Source organism: Typopeltis vanoorti, chromosome 14, assembly GCF_054136105.1.
Source record: "Typopeltis vanoorti isolate ZY-2024b chromosome 14, IOZ_Tvanoo_1.0, whole genome shotgun sequence".
In the NCBI taxonomy this organism is placed as follows: Eukaryota; Metazoa; Arthropoda; class Arachnida; order Uropygi; family Thelyphonidae; genus Typopeltis; species Typopeltis vanoorti.
The window spans coordinates 123866374-123886679 of NC_143562.1; the positions used below are offsets into that span (position 1 = coordinate 123866374).

The following is a 20306-nucleotide window of genomic DNA, read 5'->3' on the forward strand; positions in this document are numbered from 1 at the left end:
CAAAGTAGTATGGCCACTAAAACTCAACATAGGTTATTTGACACATGTGTTTGATTCCAGTATGGCAGGTAATTTTAAAGCAAATTGGTAAGTAAAAAAATCATAGAGGAGAAATGAGAACTCATTTGAATTAATGGAGTTGGAGACTGAAATGTAAGAGTCTAATAATAGATTAATTTTGAAGAAAATTGCTGATGAGAAGCTTTATCCTGTACACCCATTGAGGTTGTATGTCTAATATCAAAAATGATTTGATGGTATTTATGTTAATCATATCACACTGTATTGTTCTCTATTTTAGTCCCTAACAAAATTTTTTGACAATTGTTAACAAAATCTATTTGAATAATGCTGTCTAGTCATATTTTTTACCTTCAGTTTACGAGGTGGGGGAACTGAAAAGTTCTGATAAACACCTAGAACAAAAATGATATTAATGCAACTGATATAAACACAAGAAAGAACATGTCTTAAAATCCTTTAACCCTCATGTTTCATCAAATTGTAATAATTTGTTCTTTTTCTTTTAGGATATATAAAATGATGTTGAAAGATTTTCCACTTGATTATACTGTAAATTAAAGATGCCAAGAAATTATATTCTTGGTTTAATATTTTGTTCAAGTGTAAGCAAACAAAGCTTGCATGTGAAGTAACTTCACGACTGGACAACTCGTCATGTGCAAACCTTGTTTGTTTACACTTGGATAAAGGACTAAACCAAGAATATAATTTCTTGTCATCTTCAATTTATATAAGACATGTCAGAGGTTTTGAAGAAATTCAAAGACAAAGAAGTGCAGGCCATCATCAAGTTTTTTGTGCTATAAGAAAAGTCTGCAACTGAGATTCACCAAACTTTATTTTGGACTTCAGGGGACTCTGCTCCAGTATGTCCAAGAGTTACCAGATGGGTGGCCAAGTTTAAAACTGGGCATTTTGAGACAACAGATGCCTCCAGGTCAGGAAGTCCTTTCACAGCAACCACACCTGAAAACATCAGTGCAGTAGATGTCATGATCTTTGATGATAGACGAATACCAGTCAAAAACATTGCAGAGACTCTGGGGATGATACCCAGGGAATGAGTTAGGGTCATTATCCACCAACATCTGGATGTAGAAGCTCTCAGCGAAGTGAATCCCAAAATGTTTGAATGCTGACCAAAAGAGAGAACATGTGCTGTCATCTCAAGGGATTTTTGGGTCAGTTTGAGAAACCAGATGCAAGTATTTTGGCTTGTATTGTGACTATTAGGGATAGTCTATTAGGGGGTGCTTAAGGGTCAAAGCTGCATAACTGAGAGGAGACCTCCACATAGCCTTTAAAGGAATGCGGAGAACCGACGAGGGCTTCTCACATAATGTCCAATCCTCACCTTCTCGTGGTGCACCCTGTTGGGTGTCTACAAACATAGGTAAATAACCATCTATGCTTCTCTTTCTTTGTTTAGTTTGGGATCCAAAGGCATGACTGCTATTTATAGGAATGGTTTCTTTGTATAAATGGTGTGTGTGTTTTTTGCAGGTGCTATGAGTTTCTTCCATACATTTGAGAGTAAGTTACTTACCTATTTTCCCATTTTTGACTTTAATGGGGGATAAGAGCTAGATACTCAGAAGTTGACCAAAACCTTGCTCATAGGGAAGTCCGTCAACAGTTGGTCTATTGATTCCTACATTACAATCTCCTAATCTCTTACAATCTATTAATCTGTAAGTTACAAGTTGTAATTTTGAGATTAACAGATTCTTGATGTATTTTCTGTTTTCATTTTGCATACTTGTTGGCAAATCAGAAATTTGCTAATAGACAAGGAAATGGAATAGAATGGAGGCCTTCATTTTAGCAAGAATTGTTTCAACAATTTGATCTGAGTACGACCTACAGAATCCATCCTACACTTAATAATATCCCTTCAAGTGTGGAATGAACAGTACTGTGATACAGAGCACCATGAGCAAGACTGTAATACGAAAGTAGAAATATCATATAGTTGTACAGCCTACTATATGATATTTCTACTTTCGTATTACAGTCTTGCTCATGGTGCTCTGTATCACAGTATAAAACATACTCCTTGATACATATTACAATTATTGAGAAAGAGCAAAAGTATCAAGGAGTATGTTTGGCCTTCTGGTGATTAAATTGATCATTAATATTGTTGCTCACAGCAAATAATTCAGTTATAATTCGAGCTTGATCTATAGAATAGAAAACGAAACTATAGATCATGGAGGAAGGCAATCTTTCCGAGAAGGACTTGAGAAAGTCAACTTTTAAGAGGAAAAGTTGAAGAGGTCAGAGTGATGTACAGAATTCTAAGAACACAGAAACAGCAAATTAATGTTGAATATTATCAGATGGGTGGGTGGGTGGGTGTGTGTGTGTGGGGGGGGGGGGGTTGTAGAAAGAATATAGGGCAAAAGGCGATCAGCAGACTTATGGGTGACTCTTCTTGTACACGCAAGAAGGGTAATCAGCATACAAAGAAAGACAATCTGATTATGAGAGGAAATTAGCAAAGCACCAAAGAAAATTTCCGAGTTCTTTTGGTGTGTAAAAGGAGAATGATTATGGATGATAATTTTAATGAATGCTGCTAGTTTGAATGAAGTAGAAGTAATGGCAGAAGTAGACTTCCAGATGAAGATAATGCAGTGACAAGGAACAACATGAAAATAGTAATTCTCGTAGATATGCTTAACCGTTGGTTGTACATGCTTACTAAATAACTCTAAAATAATGCTCTATTATTAGATCGGACTACTTATCTCTCCATTGAATACAATCCCACCAACTCACAAATTAGAAAACTCCACATGCTCCTTAAGAAGGTCACTTCTTGACCTGTAGAAGTTGCTAACAAATTAAAACTGCATAACTCAATACCCCCCTCCCGTATATATATGGACTCCCAAAAATACATAAAGAGAATGTGCCATTACGTCCCATAGTGGATGGCATTAATTCTCCCACGTACAATTTAGCTAAACATTCGGCCAAAGTACTCACACACTATACTGGCAACACACCATCACACATAAAAATTAATTATTCACAAATGTCCCACTCAAGGAAACTTTAGAGCTAATCCAAGCTAAATTTTCTCCAGATATCTCAGCCCTGTTTCAGTTCACAATGAACTCAGGTTATTTCATTTGGCAGAAAAAATTCTACAAACAAATAGAGGGGACAGCTGTTCACCACTCTCCCCCACCATTGGCCAATTTCTTTATGGAGACCTTCAAAGAGAAAGTCTTAAACTTTGCCCCACAAGAACCTAACATATGGCTTCGCTACGTTGATGATGTGTTCATTATTTGGTCACATGGTTCTGATACACTCTTCTGCTTCTTAACACACTTAAACAACCAACACCCCAGAATTAAGTTCACCTTGGAAAAAGAGGAAAACAATAACCTCCCTTTCCTAGACACACTAGTCACCTGCCAACCTGATGGTTTTCTCAGTTTATAGAAAACCCACCCATACAGTCAGGTACATTCACCAACAATCCCACCATTCTCCCCTCACAACAATATGGAGTTGTTAAGATGCTATACAACAGGGCTAAAATAATCTATTCCAATAACAATGCCCTAACCAATGAACTAAATCACATCCTCAACACTTTCTCAGCCAATGGCTACCCACCCCCCTCAAAAAAAAAAAAAAAAAAAAAAAAAAAAAAAAAAAAAAAAAAAAAAAAATTGAAACCAGTAAACCACAACCCTTCTCCCCTTCAACAAGGATTATTCTAAATCAACCACCATTCCCTACATCCGAGGCACCTCAGAAAAAACTACCAAAATCTTATAAAAACATGACTTGACCTCTTGTTACAGACCATATAGAAAATTGGCATCCCTCATCCACTCCACTAAAGACCAACCACTTCCCTTAGACCTACCTGGTGTATACCAGGTCCCTTGCAGCTGTAAACTGATCCTACTTTGGCCAAACAGGCAGGACAGCGAATATCAGAATTTCAGAACACAATGACTACATCCATTTTCACCAGTACAGCCACTCTGGTCTTGCAGACCACGCTCTGGATACATGCCACAGAATACGGTGGAAAAAAGCCACCATAATACACCATAGCAAGTTCGAATTTGAAAGACTATTCATGGAATCAGCCTCAGCCCTAAGAAACATGCCAAACATCATCAAATTTGGTTGCATGAGACTGCCCCAAATTTGGGAGGCTTACATCAGGAGACCTTCAGCCCAATGGCCAAGAATACCTACATAATCTGCTAGGAGGCACCATTAGGACTTTTAGGAAAATCATAGCTTCCTTGCTTCGTTCTCATTTACTGTGTTTAGTGCTTGCATGCACGTGTCTTTATTGTAAGTTCCTTTGAAGATGGCAATGTGACATTGCTGAAATATTGGAAATATATTGAACTGGAGATATTTAGGATATTATGATATCTCAATGTGAATACAGCTATTGGTATGGATGAGATATCAGCTGATGGTTTATTCAAAAGTGCAAGAGAAATAGCAGCGCTCTTACTATTTTAATTCTCAACACAAACAGAGTCTGAAAAGAATAAAAGATTGCAAGAGTCCCATTGTTGTTGTTGTCTTGTCCTTTGAAGAGTCTTAGATGTTTCCGTGCGCTCCTCGTACTGCTTTGGCTATGTCTGTGATTTTGTTTGTATAGAGCTGTTGTTCAGGATTAGGATCTATTTCTTGCAAGGCTGCTGTAATTGCTGGACAGGTAAAGATGTGAGTGGGTGTCAGTTCCGTATTGGGGCAGTTGTTGCAGTTTCTATATGTTCTCGTATCATCTGTATTGATCTTCATTCCTCTATAATGTCCTGTTCGTAGTCTTGCTATCGTAGTGGAGGTCCTTCTGTCAGCATAAGAGTCCCATTATATATATATATATATATATATATATATATATATATATAGGAGCTAGGGTTTGGCACATCCATATACCTGCTGAGGGATATATATATATATATATATATAACATGTTAAATATATATATATATATAACTTTGACATGGACTATAGCTCAAGTTCATAATAACTGTAATTTACAGTCGAATATTATTATTGCTTTATAATGGTATTGCTTTAGGAGTGTCTCAATGTTTTCAGTGTCTTTTAATAACTTTCTATGTTCTTAACGCCTGATGAAATTGATTCCGATGAAACATTAAATTACATTAAATATTAAATTACCAATATCAGATTATTATAGAACAAGAATTTGATCTATAATTTATGACACTACAAAATGATATTTTCTTTCTAATTTTTAGACCTGCTAATAACTTTCCAAAGTCAGTTCTCGAATTACTAAAGAAAGATACTGAAGTTATTCTTAGTCCTGTTGAAACTAAGGCAGATGGCTGCTTCTGGGCTATATTATCCATTCTGAGTTGTGCTTCAAAGGAATACAGTTTCATGGAAGAAGCTCTTAATTCTAGGGATTTCATTTCAGCTGACAACTCTTACATGTTAGTATTTTTTTGTTCTCTTTGATATTTGTTAGTAGTATCTAGAAAATATAGTGAAGCACTAATGAAAGAGATTGTGGATTCAAGAAGAGATGTGTTGCACTGCAAAAGAAATATTTTGAAATATATATTGTCCCTTCAGTGTAATAAAGTAGTAGTTAAAATATTGTAACCATTTAAAGTTTAACACATTTAATTTAAAACTTTCCTCAGTTGTCTTTGTTAGTCAGTTGCTGGATTAGAATTAATGGAAATCTCTCTCTATCTCTCTCTCTCCCTCCCCCCCCTCGTACAATTTCACTCTCTAACAAATCTATACTGAGAAGGCTATTGCTGTGATGTGTTTATGCCAGAAGAAGCTGCAGGTTAATGTCAGTCCAAGGAAAGAGATTCATTCCTCTCTTGTGATGTGAATGTGATATTGAGGGCAGGAGAAAATGAGCTGAAATCACTTTTGCACAAGAAAAAGCAGGACTACATTTTGGTAGCATTGAAAGTGATCAGAGTACCTTTCCTTTAGTGTTACACGGTGATCAGTATTCATTTTATACAAATTATGGACTTTACAACCATGTTATAAATAATTATTTTAATTTCCTGACTATGGTCATCACCTGGAGTACACCACACACACACACACACACAGACAGACACAAGCTATATTACATTTCACATAGTATGCTGAAGAGACAATGATTTGATCAATGACTGTTCTATTTAACTAATCTAATCATGCCCTGAACAACGATGAATTCGCAGTACTCAGCAAAAGCTTACATTTTGATGTGGCACCAGAACGATTAACAAACTTGATTTCATTTACTATATAGAAAGAAGCTTCAGATTTACCCCTATAGCAGATAAAGTATGTTTGGAAACCTCAACAATTTAAATTTAAATTATGCTAAAACCATAACGGGGTGCTTAAGGGTCAAAGCTGTATAACTGAGAGGAGACCTTCACATAGCCTTTAAAGGAATGCGGAGAACCGACCAGGGCATCTGACCTAATGTCCAATCCTCACCTTCTCGTGGTGCACCCTGTTGGGTATCTACTTGGATACTGAACGAACAAGGATGGGCTGACAATTTGGGATTTAGCCGACCAAATTGTATTATTATTGGTTAAACCAAAATAAAAAATGATGGTACGACATGACAAAATTTCATGCCGGCTGGGGTGTCGCCCGGTTAAACAAGGGCCGCGTTGTTTTCGCCAGGGAACCAGAGCGAACAGCGAAAAGTCAGCTACTGAAAGAAATCTGAAAATAAACCCCAACTCAACATCACCAGAGTTAAAGATCGGTACTATCAACATAAGAATCCTGAATGGCAAAGAAATGGAGCTAGCTCAGGAATTAGATAGGTACCAGATCGACATAATAGGGGTGACTGAAACAAAAAGACCAAAACTGGTGAGATCTTTCTGAGCAATAAATACAAAATGTTATATTCAGGCAATGACAATCAAAGGAAAAGAAGGAGTAGCCATGGTATTCAACACAAAACACGAGGCTAATCTTCTTGAATGGCAGTCAGTCTCAAGTAGAGTAATGTGGGCAAATATGAGAATGGGGAACTGGACAATGAGACTTATTTGTGCCTATGGTCCCACAGAAGGTTGTACTATGGTAGAAGTGGAGGAATTTTTTGAGGCTTTAGAAAAAAGCAACTGACACAATGAAAAATGAAAAGTTGGTCCTTGTTGGGGATCTAAATAGCAGAGTAGGAAATGATTGTGAGACATACAAAAATATTTTGGGAAAATTTGGAGAAAAGAGCAAAGCTAATAATAATGGCAAATATCTGTTGGATTTCTGCTCAGGACATGGACTAGTTATTACTAACACCATGTACCAACATAAAAATGTGCACAAATTCACATGGAGAGAAGAGGCAAGGAATAAGAAAAGTCTCATTGACTATGTGATTGTTGTTAGCAATGTTTTCTCCCTGGTGCAGGACACCAGAGTGTACAGAGGATTTGAAATTGGAAGCAATCACTATTTAGTCTTGAGCAGGATAAAATTGAATTTCATATTGAAGAGAATAACATTTAAGAAAGTTTTAAAGTGAATAAAAGTTGAGCAGCTCTTAGATGTGAACTGTAGACTAAAATACACAAAGAATATTGAAAAAAAAATTGAAAGAATTTGAGAAGAGGAACCAAACCTTAGAGATTCAGTGGCAAATTCTGAAGAAAACATTGATTGATTTTGCCAGAGAGGCATGTGGTGAGGTTGTCTGCAAGGATAAAAAATTCAGAACTCCGTGGTGGACAGAGGAAGTTAAAGAGGCAGTGAAGGAAAAGAAGAAAGTATATCAAAAGTTTCTGTCAAATTAGTCAGCTTGTGCTCTTAGAGAATACAGAGACAAATGTAAAAAAACTAAACAGTGTGTAAAACCAGCTAAACAAAAGTCATGGGAGGACTTTGGCAAGAATATAGAAAATAAATATCAAGAAGGTGGCAAAATATTCTGGAGGTTGTTGAAGAAGCTTAGGAATGGACGAAAGAGTGCTGTAAAAGGAGTCAGAGATGATAAAGGTGACATGAAAACGGGAGAAAAAGATATCCTTTGAAGTATGGAGTAATTACTTTGATAAACTGCTAAATGAAACAAGCAGTGATGACAGCACAGTGGTAAAAAACACTGACCAGGCATGCAGTCAGGAATACATATCCATACTTGAAGTAGAAAAAGCCATCAAAGGCTTGGAATGTGGCAAGGCAGCAGGGGTAGATGATATTCGACAAGAAATGCTGAAGTATGGTGGTATAAGAGTCTTGCAGTGGCTGCACTGCATAGTTCAGAAAGCATGGACAGAGGGACGAATTCCCGATGATTGGAATAGAGCTCTCATAGTACCCATATATAAAAAGGGAAATAAAACTGAATGTGAGAATTACAGAGGAATTTCCCTACTGAGTGTTCCAGGCAAGATCTGTGCAAGTATACTTGAGAAACGGTTGAGAAGAATTGTGGAAGAAAAGCTTGGTGAAGAACAAGCTGTATTCAGTCCAAATAGAGGCTGTCAGGATCAGATCTTCACTTTACGACAAATAGTGGAGAAAACATGGGAATATAACAAAGATCTGTATTTAAGTTTTGTCGATTTGGAAAAGGCATATGACCAGGTGCCAAGAGAGAAGCTATTCAATACGCTACAGTTATATGGTGTCAATGGGGCATTGTATCAAGCAATACTTAGTCTTTATTTGAGTAGTAAGTCAGCGGTTAGAATTGAAGGAAGTACAGGAAGATGGTTTAATGTTAAATCTGGTGTGAGACATGGATGTTCATTATCCCCTCTGTTATTCATTATCTATATGGATCACATTATGAAGGAAAGTGGTATTAAACATGATATCGAAATTGGAGATGTTAATGTCAGCTCTTTGCTTTATGCGGATGATGTTATACTTCTAAATAAATCTGCTACCAGTCTGCAAGATTCTCTGACTAAATTGAATAGCTCTTGTAATAGATATGGTATGAAGGTCAGCAATAAAAAGACAAAGACAATGAAATTGGCATAATCATTGAAAATGTCAACTGTATTGTTAATGGAGAACCTGTATAACAAGTGAAACATTTCAGCTACTTAGGCACGATTTTTACTGAAGATAGTAAATTAAATATAGAAATAGACAAAAGAATCAGCAAAGCTGGTATGGTAGGAAGTCAATTGAATAAATTCATATGGAATAAGAGAGAAATTAGTCGGAACACTAAATTAGCTGTATTCAAGACAGTGTTCAAACCAGTTTTAACTTATGGATCTGAGAGCTGAGTGAGAAGTAAAACACTTGACCAGAGACTAGAGACCGCAGATATGAGAATCCTGAGCAAGATTAGATTCGTGAACAGATGGCATCAATGGCAATATCATATTAAAAAATGAGGATATTAGGAAAGAACTTAACATTGTCAACATCCATGAATGCGTTAGCAGAGCTAATCTCAGGTGGTATGGTCACTTAAACAGAATGGGCGAAGAAAGATTAGCAAAACAAGTGTTCTCTGCCAGGTTGGCATCAAAACGACCCAGAGGAAGACCATGATATAGGTGGGTTGATATGGTATAAAGTGCCTTAGACTATAGAAATATAAGATCTGATAATGTTGGAGTCTTGACAACTAACAGACTGATTTGGAGGAAAATTGTAGATAGGAAGTTAGTAATGATGTAATTTATTTTATGTTGTACTGTCATATCCTGTACACCCCTTGAGGGTACATGGCAGGAATTTGATGATGATGATGATAAAACCATAACCAGCAACCTAACAAAATTGGAATTGACAACGGTGAAATATTTAACATTAAATCTGGACATTGTAATTACTAGAGCTGATAAAGGCAATGCCACAGTTATTCTAAGTCATACTACTTATGTGGAAAAAATGAAACTAACAGTCTCGGACAACTGCACCTATCAACTTGTTAACTATGACTTTACCAATTGAATAAAAAAGAAAACGTAGAAGCTATTTAAATCAGTAACTACATGGCCCGAAGATACCGTTAAAAAATTAATTCCACACAATGCTCTTTCCCTGAGAATTTATGGGCTACCAAAGATATACAAACAAAACTCACCACTCCGGCCTATGGACGAAGGTATAGACAGCCCCAATTATCACCTAGCCAAGAAACTAGTGTCAACACTCAAGGAGTTGGTAGGCCATTTCCCCCTCCTACATTAAAAACACACCACACTTTGTAAACAAAATCAAGGACATTGCACTGGAAAAAGATGATTTATTAGTCAGTTTTGACGTCCTGCCTTCTTCACATGTGTCCCAATCAATGACACAATCCTTCTATTACAGGACAAATTCCCTCCTGATATCACAGTGTAATATTCTTTGTTCTTATTCGTTTCATCTTTAGTTTATTCTTATTCTTATTTGTTATCCTTTAACTCTTATCTTTTCTTTTATCTGTCTATCTATTTCCTTACTTAACATTACTTCTTGCCCCCCCCCCCCTCATTCTGCTGCTAGTTAGACCTCGTTTTGTAGATCTATCTGAGGTGACAGTCCCTGAGCAGTCACACAACATCAGTTAAGAAATTTATTTATCTTAACGACTGCGCCACTTAATTGATATAATTTTGTTTGAAAGTCAGGGTGAGAAGAAGACATAATTTAATTTAACACTTCTATACAAATTTCTAAATTGCAAGTCGTGGTTCACTGTTATAATTTACTCCCGCAGGTTTGTTAATATTGTGCATTGGCTTAGGAATGAGAACCAGGTAATTATAAAAACAAAACATGTTTATTTTCAAGCCAAAGGTAGAAAAATATTGATTAAATATTAACTTAAACAAAATGCACTTTAAATCACAAATTAACTCGCTATCTGAACAACATAAACTATAATGCTTTCACTAGCAGAATGACTTAATCTTGTTTGTCATAAAAGTATCTTCTATGGCACAATTTAGCTCATAAGCATGCATAATTATTCTAGGAAGGATATCACATTAAATTCTCTTCCAACACATTCACTACTTGTATAAGACTATTTCATTCTTATGAATTAGACAACTTTAACAAAACAACTTCTTCCCTTATAATAAATTATAATAAATATTCCCTTATAATAAAAAATGTTCACATACTGCCAGTTAACAAATAACCTCTTTCTTTCTATTACGATTTCTAGTTACAATCGTATTACACACTGAAAACAAAATGAAGGCTTACTTGTTAACAAATCTCGAGAGGTAAGTCCGATTTCTTTAGTGATAAACATAGATACTTTCATCAGGTCAATCCTCGATAATTTTCTTTCAACACATGCACTGGAGTTCTGCCGTGGCTATCCACAGCCTAGAGCGAGCGGGCGGCAGGAATACATCTGGCATCGGTGGTGGAAGAACGATCATCCTTCTACTCCAGAAGGAGCCCTCGTGGGTGAAGAGCCAAGGTCCAAGAGAAAATCAGCTACAGGTCGAAAAAAGGCCTTGAACCATGTGCTGTATTCCTTTTTATTCTATTCTCAGTCCTTTGTTCGATATTCAGAACATCCCAGGATTAGCCACAAGCAATGAATGAACCTACATCGTTGCTGGCCGCTTGACCTTACGATTCTCATGGCATTCTGTGCTAATCCGGCTTATTTCTTTTTAAGCTCTTAATAACAGTTCTAGAGTGCAAGTGCACTTTAACAGCATTTATACTTTTACAATTTTATATTATTGCAACTAATAAGTACATTCTTTTATATTATTATTCCAGACAAAATTTATTTTAAAATATTTAGCGAAAATTCTTTAAACAAAACTTATTTTTTGCGATATTTTACAACAGTGCTCTTTGTGCATATACTTTGTTCAGGCTATTTTGTATGGTAAAACGCTTTCTACCTATAAAAAGAAGGCACAGCCACTCCCATTACTCTCCCATTCCTAACTTTTACATGGTTTGAGCAACATGCTCTTAGATTCCTCTTTTTTAAAACCCAAAGTCTGGCTTAGATACATTGACGATGTTTTCGCTATCTGGACCCATTGCCGCCAGACATTAGACACTTTCCTCAGCTAACTAAACAACACAAACGCATACAATTCACAACTGAGATTGAAAAGCAGAACATGCTTCCGTTTCTAAGTACACTTGTCACATGTCTTCTCTCGCAGTCTTTCCTTCCCTGTTTACTGGAAACCGACACATACTGGCCAATATATACACAAAAACTAGGTCATTAACACATTTAAAAACAGTACTTTGAAGATTTCCTCCAATGAACAAGCACTTAAAGATGAATTAAAAATTAGCAATACCATCCTAAAAAGTGGCTACGGCCAAAATGTCGTCAATAATTCTTCACAAGATCTCACCAAAAAAACAAAAGTAAACTAGACTACAATAAAACTGTAACCATTCCAGATATTAAAGGGATATCAGATAAAATAAACAGAATACTGCAGAAATACAACATTAAAGCCACCTTTAAACCTGCTGCAAAATTAAAGAACTTACTCAACTCTTTCAAGGATCCCTCCACTGGCCCACCCTGGAATATACCATATTCATTCCACCTGTAATTTGTCCTATTTAGGGGAAACTGGTTGCACAATTCCTATCAGAAAAAACGAACATAAATGACACATTAAATATAATAACTGTGGTCTAGCTGGTCTTTCTGATCATGCCCTGAACACTTTACATAGAATTGACTGGAAAAAGCACCTGTTGTTTACCATCACACCAAAACATGGTATGAATGTAAATTTAAGGAGGCCTGTGAGATTCTTGTGTTAACAATAAGGAGGGTCTAAAAATCCCAAGAATATGGAAGGCACATATTCTACTCACTTAACTTTTCTCCCTAAGAGTTAATTATAAATAGGACAGTAGTCCATAAATATGGACCATAGTCGTCAGGATTCTAAATCTAATATAACAATTATCATGTTAAATTAGGACACCATTTTTACTGTAACAAAACTATCTATATGAAAGAATGTTTCTCTGATGTTGTCTTCGAACCACAGCAATTTCTTATAAAAGTTATTCGAAAAATATGTTTCGAAATTCTGTTTCAGTGTTTTGAGGTGGTCACAAACCCTTTCCAGAAACTCAGAATCAACAAAAACATAATTTTTCACTAAAAAGGATTCCAATGTTAGAAAAGGTGGGTGCTTAAGGGTCAAAGCTGTATAACTAAGAGGAGACCTCCATATAGCCTTTAAAGGAATGTGGAGAACCGACCAGGGCTTCTGACCTAATGTCCAATCCTCACCTTCTCGTGGTGCACCCTGTTGGGTATCTACCTGGATGCTGAATGAACGAGGATGGGCTGGCAATTTGAGATTTACCCGACCAAATTGTATTCTTATTGGCTTAAACCAATATAGAAAATGATGGTACAACATGACAAAATTTCATGCTGGCTGGGGCCCCGCCCAGTTACACAAGGGCACGTTGTTTTCACCAGGGGAACCGGAAGCGAACAACAAAAACTCAGCTACTGGAACAAATTTGAAAGCACACCCCAACTCAGCATCACTAAAGTTAAAGATCGGTACTATCAACATAAGAAGACTGAATGGCAAAGAAATGGAGCTAGCTCAGGAATTAGATAAGTACCAGATCGACATAATAGAGGTGACTGAAACAAAAAAAAAAGATAAAACTGGTGAGAATCTTTCTAATAATAATGGCAAATATCTGTTGGATTTCTGCTCAGGACACGGACTGGTTATTACTGACACCATGTTCCAACATAAAAATGTGCACAAATTCACATGGAGAGAAGATGCAAGGAATAAGAATACAAAATTAATAACGGAAAAAATCTCATGTACAAAGATTATTTAATAGTATAATTTTCGCCTGTGTGTCACAGGCATCTTCAGTACATTAAGCTCAAAATTAAACACTAACTGACAATTCCAAAAAGCGCCACCTAAGTAGCTGGTGTAAGATAAAAAAAAAAGGTCAGTAACTTTCCTTAAAAAAAAAAACAAAAAAAAAAAAAAAAAATTAATTCAATAAAAAGTTAGGAAAGATTAGCTGATTTCTAAAGTACTATCTCCCATAAAGGGGATAGACGTAAGCCGTTGGATCTGTTTAAGTTAGAAGAATGAAGTACAGTTTCACATGTTTCTTTATAAAGGCGTTCCATGAGAAACTAACTTTTTGTGAAGAACTCTTGTCTTTCTCCAATGAACTCTGTGTCTAGTGAAGAAGGCATGTTCTGCAAGTACAGACTTTTTCAGGTTTAAAGTATTTAATATAAGTTTGGTGTTCTTCTAGCCGAATAGCGGCAGATCTTTCTGTTTGTCCGAAATAAGATAATCCACAAGAGCACGGAATCTGGTAGACAACTGGATGATTAAGATGTGGAAGCTTGTCCTTAGGAGAAGTGAGAAAGGTGGAGATTTTTCTGGACATTAGGGCTTCTGACCTAATGTCCAATCCTCACCTTCTCGTGTAGGTGCACCCTGTTGGGTATCTACCTGGATGCTGAATGAACGAGGATGGGCTGGCAATTTTGAGATTTACCCGACCAAATTGTATTCTTATTGGCTTAAACCAATATAGAAAATGATGGTACAACATGACAAAATTTCATGCTGGCTGGGGCCCCACCCAGTTACACAAGGGCACGTTGTTTTCACCAGGGGAACCGGAGCGAACAACAAAAACTCAGCTACTGGAACAAATTTGAAAGCACACCCCAACTCAGCATCACTAAAGTTAAAGATCGGTACTATCAACATAAGAAGACTGAATGGCAAAGAAATGGAGCTAGCTCAGGAATTAGATAAGTACCAGATCGACATAATAGAGGTGACTGAAACAAAAAAAAAAGATAAAACTGGTGAGATCTTTCTAATAATAATGGCAAATATCTGTTGGATTTCTGCTCAGGACACGGACTGGTTATTACTGACACCATGTTCCAACATAAAAATGTGCACAAATTCACATGGAGAGAAGATGCAAGGAATAAGAATACAAAATTAATAACGGAAAAAACTCATGTACAAAGATTATTTAATAGTATAATTTTCGCCTGTGTGTCACAGGCATCTTCAGTACATTAAGCTCAAAATTAAACACTAACTGACAATTCCAAAAAGCGCCACCTAAGTAGCTGGTGTAAGATAAAAAAAAAGGTCAGTAACTTTCCTTAAAAAAAAAAAAAAAAAAAAAAAAAAAATTAATTCAATAAAAAGTTAGGAAAGATTAGCTGATTTCTAAAGTACTATCTCCCATAAAGGGGATAGACGTAAGCCGTTGGATCTGTTTAAGTTAGAAGAATGAAGTACAGTTTCACATGTTTCTTTATAAAGGCGTTCCATGAGAAACTAACTTTTGTGAAGAACTCTTGTCTTTCTCCAATGAACTCTGTGTCTAGTGAAGAAGGCATGTTCTGCAAGTACAGACTTTTCAGGTTTAAAGTATTTAATATAAGTTTGGTGTTCTTCTAGCCGAATAGCGGCAGATCTTTCTGTTTGTCCGAAATAAGATAATCCACAAGAGCACGGAATCTGGTAGACAACTGGATGATTAAGATGTGGAAGCTTGTCCTTAGGAGAAGTGAGAAAGGTGGAGATTTTTCTGGACATTAGGGCTTCTGACCTAATGTCCAATCCTCACCTTCTCGTGGTGCACCCTGTTGGGTATCTACCTGGATGCTGAATGAACGAGGATGGGCTGGCAATTTGAGATTTACCCGACCAAATTGTATTCTTATTGGCTTAAACCAATATAGAAAATGATGGTACAACATGACAAAATTTCATGCTGGCTGGGGCCCCCACCCAGTTACACAAGGGCACGTTGTTTTCACCAGGGGAACCGGAGCGAACAACAAAAACTCAGCTACTGGAACAAATTTGAAAGCACACCCCAACTCAGCATCACTAAAGTTAAAGATCGGTACTATCAACATAAGAAGACTGAATGGCAAAGAAATGGAGCTAGCTCAGGAATTAGATAAGTACCAGATCGACATAATAGAGGTGACTGAAACAAAAAAGATAAAACTGGTGAGATCTTTCTAATAATAATGGCAAATATCTGTTGGATTTCTGCTCAGGACACGGACTGGTTATTACTGACACCATGTTCCAACATAAAAATGTGCACAAATTCACATGGAGAGAAGATGCAAGGAATAAGAATACAAAATTAATAACGGAAAAAACTCATGTACAAAGATTATTTAATAGTATAATTTTCGCCTGTGTGTCACAGGCATCTTCAGTACATTAAGCTCAAAATTAAACACTAACTGACAATTCCAAAAAGCGCCACCTAAGTAGCTGGTGTAAGATAAAAAAAAAGGTCAGTAACTTTCCTTAAAAAAAAAAAAAAAAAAAAAAAAATTAATTCAATAAAAGTTAGGAAAGATTAGCTGATTTCTAAAGTACTATCTCCCATAAAGGGGATAGACGTAAGCCGTTGGATCTGTTTAAGTTAGAAGAATGAAGTACAGTTTCACATGTTTCTTTATAAAGGCGTTCCATGAGAAACTAACTTTTGTGAAGAACTCTTGTCTTTCTCCAATGAACTCTGTGTCTAGTGAAGAAGGCATGTTCTGCAAGTACAGACTTTTCAGGTTTAAAGTATTTAATATAAGTTTGGTGTTCTTCTAGCCGAATAGAGGCAGATCTTTCTGTTTGTCCGAAATAAGATAATCCACAAGAGCACGGAATCTGGTAGACAACTGGATGATTAAGATGTGGAAGCTTGTCCTTAGGAGAAGTGAGAAAGGTGGAGATTTTTCTGGACATTAGGGCTTCTGACCTAATGTCCAATCCTCACCTTCTCGTGGTGCACACTGTTGGGTATCTACCTGGATGCTGAATGAACGAGGATGGGCTGGCAATTTGAGATTTACCCGACCAAATTGTATTCTTATTGGCTTAAACCAATATAGAAAATGATGGTACAACATGACAAAATTTCATGCTGGCTGGGGCCCCACCCAGTTACACAAGGGCACGTTGTTTTCACCAGGGGAACCGGAGCGAACAACAAAAACTCAGCTACTGGAACAAATTTGAAAGCACACCCCAACTCAGCATCACTAAAGTTAAAGATCGGTACTATCAACATAAGAAGACTGAATGGCAAAGAAATGGAGCTAGCTCAGGAATTAGATAAGTACCAGATCGACATAATAGAGGTGACTGAAACAAAAAAGATAAAACTGGTGAGATCTTTCTAATAATAATGGCAAATATCTGTTGGATTTCTGCTCAGGACACGGACTGGTTATTACTGACACCATGTTCCAACATAAAAATGTGCACAAATTCACATGGAGAGAAGATGCAAGGAATAAGAATACAAAATTAATAACGGAAAAAACTCATGTACAAAGATTATTTAATAGTATAATTTTCGCCTGTGTGTCACAGGCATCTTCAGTACATTAAGCTCAAAATTAAACACTAACTGACAATTCCAAAAAGCGCCACCTAAGTAGCTGGTGTAAGATAAAAAAAAAGGTCAGTAACTTTCCTTAAAAAAAAAAAAAAAAAAAAAAAAATTAATTCAATAAAAGTTAGGAAAGATTAGCTGATTTCTAAAGTACTATCTCCCATAAAGGGGATAGACGTAAGCCGTTGGATCTGTTTAAGTTAGAAGAATGAAGTACAGTTTCACATGTTTCTTTATAAAGGCGTTCCATGAGAAACTAACTTTTGTGAAGAACTCTTGTCTTTCTCCAATGAACTCTGTGTCTAGTGAAGAAGGCATGTTCTGCAAGTACAGACTTTTCAGGTTTAAAGTATTTAATATAAGTTTGGTGTTCTTCTAGCCGAATAGCGGCAGATCTTTCTGTTTGTCCGAAATAAGATAATCCACAAGAGCACGGAATCTGGTAGACAACTGGATGATTAAGATGTGGAAGCTTGTCCTTAGGAGAAGTGAGAAAGGTGGAGATTTTTCTGGACATTAGGGCTTCTGACCTAATGTCCAATCCTCACCTTCTCGTGGTGCACACTGTTGGGTATCTACCTGGATGCTGAATGAACGAGGATGGGCTGGCAATTTGAGATTTACCCGACCAAATTGTATTCTTATTGGCTTAAACCAATATAGAAAATGATGGTACAACATGACAAAATTTCATGCTGGCTGGGGCCCCACCCAGTTACACAAGGGCACGTTGTTTTCACCAGGGGAACCGGAGCGAACAACAAAAACTCAGCTACTGGAACAAATTTGAAAGCACACCCCAACTCAGCATCACTAAAGTTAAAGATCGGTACTATCAACATAAGAAGACTGAATGGCAAAGAAATGGAGCTAGCTCAGGAATTAGATAAGTACCAGATCGACATAATAGAGGTGACTGAAACAAAAAAGATAAAACTGGTGAGATCTTTCTAATAATAATGGCAAATATCTGTTGGATTTCTGCTCAGGACACGGACTGGTTATTACTGACACCATGTTCCAACATAAAAATGTGCACAAATTCACATGGAGAGAAGATGCAAGGAATAAGAATACAAAATTAATAACGGAAAAAACTCATGTACAAAGATTATTTAATAGTATAATTTTCGCCTGTGTGTCACAGGCATCTTCAGTACATTAAGCTCAAAATTAAACACTAACTGACAATTCCAAAAAGCGCCACCTAAGTAGCTGGTGTAAGATAAAAAAAAAGGTCAGTAACTTTCCTTAAAAAAAAAAAAAAAAAAAAAAAAAAAAAAAAAATTAATTCAATAAAAGTTAGGAAAGATTAGCTGATTTCTAAAGTACTATCTCCCATAAAGGGGATAGACGTAAGCCGTTGGATCTGTTTAAGTTAGAAGAATGAAGTACAGTTTCACATGTTTCTTTATAAAGGCGTTCCATGAGAAACTAACTTTTGTGAAGAACTCTTGTCTTTCTCCAATGAACTCTGTGTCTAGTGAAGAAGGCATGTTCTGCAAGTACAGACTTTTCAGGTTTAAAGTATTTAATATAAGTTTGGTGTTCTTCTAGCCGAATAGCGGCAGATCTTTCTGTTTGTCCGAAATAAGATAATCCACAAGAGCACGGAATCTGGTAGACAACTGGATGATTAAGATGTGGAAGCTTGTCCTTAGGAGAAGTGAGAAAGGTGGAGATTTTTCTAAGCGGTCGAAAGGCAACAAAAATATTCAGTGATTTTAAAACTTTTGCTATACTTGGCTCATGCCAAGCCTCCTCATTCTAATCTTTCTTACTCTGAGTTTAAAGCATTGAAATCACTGAAGAATAACAATAATTTAATTATTACGAAAGCTGATAAGGGGAAGGCTGTAGTGATTCAAGATAGGAAGGAACATGAGAGAAAAATGTCTCTTTTACTTTGCGACTATTCAACTTATAGGCCTCTTACATCAGATCCTACCTGGAGTCAATTGAAGAGACTTAATTCTCTTATCTTATAGATAATGTATGTACATGGAATGAAGATCAAAAGAAAAAACTTAAAACCTTCTTCGGTCGTCCACCTAGATTATGGTCTTCCAAAAGTTCATAAACCAGGCATTCCGTTAAGACCAGTCGTAGATTGTATAGGTTGCCCTACTTACGAAATCTCAAAATTTTTATCAAATTTACTCTCCTCTTCAACTAGAAGAACTGATACTTATATGAAAAATACTTTGGATTTCAAAAATAAAATTTCAGATATACATTTGGACGTTTCTGATATCATGATCAGTTTAGATGTTGTTTCTTTATTTACAAATGTACTTCTTTCGGAAAATATTAAATTACTACAACAGGAATTTCCTTCAGTCATTGTAAACGTATTTGATTTTGTAATAAATTCTGGTTATTTTTCCTTTAAAAATAAGTTGTATCAACAAATTGAAGAAACAGCAATGGGTAATCCTCTTTCTCCTGCTATCTCCAATTTCTTTATGGAACATTTTGAACAATGTATCTTTGACAACATTTCTCCCGGACCTACTCATTGGTTCAGATATGTCGATGACATTTTTGCTGTATGGAATGGCTCTTCTGATGAACTTCAACAATTTCTCACTAAGTTAAACACATTTCATTCTAGGATCAAGTTTACCCTAGAAGTAGAATCAAATAAGCAGTTAGCCTTTTTAGATCTTCTAATTCTTTGCCAACCAGGTGGTAACCTACATTTCTCAGTTTATAGAAAGAAGACTCATACAGGCCATTATATCCATGCGGAATCTCATCACCATCCCAGTCAAAAGGCAGGAACTATTAAAACACTGGTTCATTGGGGCCCACTCTTTTTTTTCTTCAGGCGATCTTTTACAGAAAGAACTACAATATATGACTTCTTCCTTTCTATCTAATGGTTATAAGAATTGCTTCATTAA

At 36.4% G+C, this 20306-nt stretch overlaps 1 protein-coding gene across 1 annotated transcript in view; it reads left to right on the forward strand.

Moving 5' to 3' along the window:
• Positions 1 to 20306, forward strand: part of LOC150099879 (uncharacterized) — a 434429-nt gene that overhangs the window by 303707 nt on the left and 110416 nt on the right. Inside the window, exon 18 of the mRNA XM_090403509.1 lies at positions 5289 to 5486. Coding sequence (XP_090259635.1) covers positions 5289 to 5486 — 198 coding nt within the window. The remainder of the gene's footprint in view (positions 1 to 5288; positions 5487 to 20306) is intronic.